The 6,165-nt window shown below is 45.5% G+C and overlaps 1 protein-coding gene across 1 annotated transcript in view; it reads right to left on the bottom strand.

Moving 5' to 3' along the window:
- The window catches only part of TAMM41 (TAM41, mitochondrial translocator assembly and maintenance protein, homolog (S. cerevisiae)), a 16,977-nt gene that overhangs the window by 1,486 nt on the left and 9,326 nt on the right, over positions 1 to 6,165 (bottom strand). The window contains exon 6 of the mRNA XM_010134298.1: positions 4,824 to 4,886. Coding sequence (XP_010132600.1) covers positions 4,824 to 4,886 — 63 coding nt within the window. The remainder of the gene's footprint in view (positions 1 to 4,823; positions 4,887 to 6,165) is intronic.

The following is a 6,165-nucleotide window of genomic DNA, read 5'->3' as shown; positions in this document are numbered from 1 at the left end:
AGATTTCACAGCTGAGAGAACAGCACATCTGCACAAGGATCAAACTCCTCCACCCGCACCACGATATGACACCTGGGTCCTTAGGGGACAAAGGCAATTCTGAAATGATGATGGCTACGGAAAACCAGATTAAAAAGGCAAATACCCAGGCCAACTGAAAGCAGCAAAAATAAAAAGATGATGACAGCCGGCTGTGATTTGGCAACCCTGCCAACATCAGCTGGACACCACGGACACCGGTGTGAACGCCCCTGTTGTTTGGACCAATTTTGCTTCAGCGTAACCTGCCTGTCACTTGTGTATGATAAACCTCATATGAAGCCAGAGGAGCTGTCACGCTGCAGCTATGACATCATCCTGCAGCACCCACAAGCCTTTGGTGAAGACCATTCCATTAGACCAAGCCTACAACGAAGGCTGGCATTTCTCAATGTTCAGAAAGGTACCGAGGCTTTTGCCGCGGTCATCGCCTCCAAGCTGTTACCAGTTTCACATACACACTGAGGATGACCCCAGGGAAGTCAAACACTTTCTGAAGTTCTACCAGAGATGAGCCTTCTCTTCCAGACCTAGAGTAAAACAAGACACAGCCTTTTGCTGGGTTGAGTCATCCAGTATTCGGAAACTTAAAAACAAGATGTTGTTAGTCTTGGCGTTTCAGAGGGGTTCTGAGATCTGAGCCAGTGGAGCTACTTATTTTTCCTCCTTCCAGCTTTTTTTGATTAAAAAACTACCCGAAAACAAAAAAATAAACCATCATAAAACGGAGTGACTTTTCAGATTACAACAGAGTCTAATCACACCCTTACAAAATCAAAACTGAAAAGGCAGGTTTTTAATGCTGCACATAAAGCTTTGACACTTACTTGCCCAAATTAAAAAGTAAGATACGTTACACTTACTACAACCTTTATGCCTGTCTAATAGAGGACTGTTTGCTGGCCAGGCAGGCAAAAAGGACACAGAAGCAATTTAGCCAAAGTCACACAGTACGACATGCCGAGACACAAGGGAAGATCTTCCAGAACAATCAAGCATCTTAGAGCCGGGTTTAGCCATCTAATGTTTGGTTTTTACAAGACCTTAGAAAGCAACCAAATGAAGATGAAGTACTTGAAGTGAGAGAGGCGTTCAGTAGTAGCAGCCTGGAGTTACAAGCACGTAGTAATAAGGAAAAGCATGTGCCCTGTTTCTGAAGGAATGTAACAGGAGAATAAAAAGCCGATCATAACAAATAGGCTGCGTGTCATCAGTTTTGTACTTCTCGTGTCTCTAATTGCCATTTAAATAAACTCAACTTCACCTTTTGTAAGGAATCTTCCATGTACTTCCAACTGACAAACCCATGTGCATCCCACATGTCGGCTCAAACTCCTCTGTGTTGAATGAGGTTTTGTTAAAAGCAAGCACACTAATGAAGCCATGATGGGCTGTTCTCTGCAGCATCTCAGAGAACAAGTAAATAATCATGTCATTTCTGCAGCGCCCCGCACATCTGCCGTAAAACGCACACAATGTCAGAATTCCAGTGGCAGAACGAGGCCAGCCTGACACCAGGCACAGCACGTAAAGGGAAGAAGTGCTTCCACTCCCCAGCGTTAGAACTATGGGACTGCCCAGCTTGGACAACTCGGTACTTCCAGGACACAGCCCCTCCTCAACACTGATTCCGACCTGCGGAGCCAATGCCACTCTGCCATTCCAGTGAAGCCAGAGGCACAGACCAGCAGCCGCACGGCTAGCACAGCCCCGCTGGACTGGCATGGACCACGCTGGCATGGCAGCGGCCCAGCAGCTCGTTGGAGCCACTTGCCAACCTGCTCTGTCTCTTGCTGCAGCTCAACACAGATTCTTCTCACTCGTATTTCCCCCCTGCAGGGAGCACTCTGCGGAACTCTACCCGCCGCAGCCTTATGCAAGAAGATGCCGACATTTCTGCCCCGGCACATCACGCTACGAAGCCAAATACAGGTTTACACATACAGCTGGTTTCTTAAAGCAGCCCTCGGGGTGATGAGTCACATCTGTAGTAAAAGTTAATGGCTGTAATTATGGCTCAGGCTCAGAATCTGAAGCAGTTGGACCACATGAAAACGTCTTTCTACTTTAGCTCTGAATCTATGACTGGGTTGGACCTCCGCTTTAGATTTTTCCACTCTGTGATACAGAACAAAGACCTAATGCACATGGAATCAAGACCACAAAATTTCAGCATAAACATAAGTTGTATCTGGTTTTACTTAAGTCTCCATGTTCAGTTTTTTGGAATTGTCAATGCTGTAAGACAGCGATTTGGCTGCATGTCCCCCGGTAGACACGCCTGGCTGCAGCATTCGCTATTTCCCTTCGACGGGAAAGCCTAACGCAGGTGGTGCCGAAGAGCTGTTCGGGTGGAGGCAAACAGCAAGATACAAAGAAGAAATCCAAGATAAAGAAGTATGGACGTCTCCTCCAGAGGAGCTAAATACAAGAACTTCAGAGTCTGCGAGGTCTTTGGGAACTAACTCTGGCTATGTGGGAAAATAACTCAGATGGTGGTGCCAGCTCTAATAGGAACCAGAGAGACGACCTCACCACAGGCTCGAAGAAATACATAGGCACATTTTCAACAACTAAATAGGGCATTTAACAACAAACAAAAACACAGAGCTTGAGCTCAACTCTAAAACCACGCTGGCAGAGAAAGATGAAAAAAGTTCTCTTAAAGGGGCTGAAATCCTTTGTTTTGCTTGTGCTCCTTGCCAGTAGCGTGAATACCCAGCGTGTCATCTCAGCAACCACTATTTCCCGCTTAACACTGAATTCAGAGACACGCCGTACACTGCACTACCAAGCTCAGCGCTGGGAGCAGGCATGGCACTTGGTGTTGCTACGACAGAACAACCAGCTAAGAAACGGTTGTGTGCCCCCCGTTACATGGCAAAAGAATGACAGAACTAACTCTTCTGCAAGCAGACACAGGACCAAAGTACTTGTACAGAAAAAATAGTAGGAACTTGTTTAATAGAGCCACTGATTTTTAATGAACCTCTTTTGTAAGAATAGTGACTAAACTAAGAGAATTAGCAGGAGCACTGCAGAAGGACGGAGCCATAACACTTTTCCTGGAGTCTCTACCAGAAAGTGTGAAAATAGGTCAGAAAAAGTGTGAAAATGGCAGAATTGCATAAATACAGTTAAAATAAAACAAACTAAGTTATGCTAGAAGTAAGAAGACTAAGCTCTCCCAAGCCTCCTTGCTCAGCTTTGGCTGAGGCAAGAATCACAATTTGTGATTTGAAGCAGAGGATCACAATTGCTTTGCTCTGCCTGGATCAGCCTGCAAAAAAATGCATTTTCAATGCTACAAGCACTAGCAGAAAAAAGACACGTTTTTCAATACAAGTGTTGCTTTACGTAAGTGTTGAGAAGACGATTAGAGCCTGTTTTAAGGGAAAAAAAGTGCCACTACAGATAGACCAAAAAGCAGTTAGGACAGAGGATAGAAACGGCATTTCATTAACCCCTAGCTCCAGGCACACCAAGCACCCACCACTCCCAGAGGCGATCTGCTGTCCACCGGAACAGACGGGAGCACAGCACGAACAACCTGACAGAGCCCCACTCGTTTTATTCCGCCTCTGCGATGACGCACACAGAGCTTCGCTCCGCGGGTCGCTCAGGCTGCCGACTCTCACAACAGCCCTGAACGCTGCCCGAGAGTTTCTTCACAAGGAGGTGGGATGCGTACCATGGAGCCCGCAGCGTTAGTACTAGAGGGGAAGAGAAGGGCAGCTGTAGAACTCCGGAGGATTGCTCAGTAAGAAACTATACAGCTGCTTTTAAAACCAGTAACAGCACCGTTTGGATATAATTGCTTTTGTGGAAGAATTCGGAATAGATCTGAATGAGTTCAGAAAATTCTTGGAGCGACTTCACGCAAGCAGCAAGGTTTTTTCTCTTGGCAGTAGTTTAAGACTATCTCCCAATCAGAGTTCTAAGTAAATGAAGGCTCAATCAAGTTGTAGGGCTTTCAGCTTTTTAAAATCAGGTTGCCTTAAAACTAGATTTATTCCAGAACTCAGAAAACAGGCTGAAGCTCCAGCTATGGACCCGGCAGTAACCTTCATTCTGTTAGGAAGACTTTGACAGCTGAAAATCATCTCGTTTCCCCATATTTCCACACAAGCAAGTCCTTTATTCCCCCTTCTACACCTTCTCTCACACTGACTTTGCAACACTCAACTCCTTCTCCATTAGTTGTGAAGTATAATCGTTACAGTAAGAGCCAAAGCTCACCAGGTACAGCCGCAGTCTGGAGCACACAACATCTTCTAAGCCTGACAAAACCACCAGATCCTGCCAAAGTTCTCTCCCTCAAAACTCATCCCCTCCTTTATTTCATGACGAAATAACGTTACAGTCTACAGAACACACACTGATCATTCAGAGATCCACTCACCTGTAGAAGCCAGAGTGAATTATAAAGTGATTTTTCCTATTTTTTTTAATACCAAAAGAACAGCAGTAGTGCACATCAGCCAAGTCCGGCCCACATCGAAAATGCAACTCAAGTCAGGAGTTGGGTTTTTGTTACTTTGAGGTTGGTGGTGGTGCGTGTTTGAGGGTCATATAGACTCTGATTCCCTTTAGCATTGTACAATTTCTCAGTAGTTCCATAAAGCTCCTGCTGTGAATATTACCTTTATTTTCCAGGAGCTTTCAATTAGACACCCAAAAAGTTTATTCTTTAAACTCTTGTAACAAGACAGTCTCGGGGCCCTGTAATTTCTGCTCTGTGAAACCCAAAGGCTGATGTTGATAGAAACCACACACGTTCTTACCAGCTGTGAGTATGGTTTTAGCACTCTGCGCTATGCTGGACGGTCTCACGATTCCCGACACGCCTGCAGACAGAAGAGCATACAGACGTTACCCACCTGAGCGGTTGTGTGGGGATTGCTTTAACCTTCAACATGCACAAAAAAAGTTAAATATTCCTCCAGTTATACCAGCAAGCCAGCCTGAAAGTAAAACAGTCACTTAAGCTGAAAAAGCTTGTTTCTGCTCTGCTCTAGCGCACTAATTGAAAGTATTCTCTGAGTTATTTTACCTTATTTTACATGTAACATACAGAAAAGAACCCAAATCAATATTAAAACAGGCAACGATCAGTAGGAATTGACCAAATGAATTTATTGCTGTTCCCATTATTTCTCTCCTAAGGTGATTAGTCACAGAGGATTCAGAGTTGTTTCATCCAAGTGCTGGTGTGTTAACCTCCTAGAGCAGAACAATCCATACTCATTGCTGGTTCCAGTATGAAATTGGGATTTTGCATGTCTCTGATCTAGCAGATGCCGATACTGTGCAGTGTTGGTCTGGCTTACTTAAATTACCAGCTTTGGGAGATAAGGCTTGTTCACCACCTTCCACTGTGGCTATAGTATATAAAAGATTAAAACCTTCCTTGAAGAGTGCAAAGTTTTATCTGTTCTAACACAAAAGCATTCTGACAGGTGCAGAACAGAACTACCGCACATCACTAGACACACAAAAACGTAGAAGCGTAGCAGCCCTGGGGTCAGTCTTCCCAACTGAAAGTTATTCTTCTGCATTAACCAAAATGGAGAATATAATTCCAGATATTATTTTTAAATCCTCCTTTCAAAGATACTTCTACAATGAAGAACAAAGCTTAGGGAAATGCATGAGTGAGAGGCATACAACCTTCCACTGGAAAATAACGTGGTGGGGAAGGGACCAAACCGTGCTGAGCTGGTGAAACGCCTGCGGACAATGCAACTCAGCCCAAGTGATGGGCTTGGTCTTGTAGGGTCCCAAACAGCTTGTCCTGCCCTTTACCTCGATTCCTGGATTAGGAAAACCTTTTGGCCACACAAGTGAAAGAGTTTGGTTTGTTCTCCAAACGGCTTGGCTGGAGAAGGCTGGATCTGTCTGGTGTTCTGACGCTGAACGGCTGCACCACTGCGCACAGCCCAGTCACAGCCGCGCCTGCAATGCCACAAACACAGCCGCAACGACGGACAGCTCACGGCCAACAGCTCGAGGCTCTAAAGCTACACATGGCTCACAACGCTGCAAGTCAGCTCTTGCCACACTGCTGCTGCAGCCCAGCCACAGTGGCTGGCACAGAAGGGCACGAAAGGGAACGGACACCCGTCG

This window comes from Buceros rhinoceros, unplaced genomic scaffold (assembly GCF_000710305.1).
Source record: "Buceros rhinoceros silvestris isolate BGI_N320 unplaced genomic scaffold, ASM71030v1 scaffold26354, whole genome shotgun sequence".
NCBI classification, from domain to species: domain Eukaryota; kingdom Metazoa; phylum Chordata; class Aves; order Bucerotiformes; family Bucerotidae; genus Buceros; species Buceros rhinoceros.
Note: the sequence above shows the minus strand (reverse complement) of the source record. Positions and strands in the feature narration are given on the sequence as shown.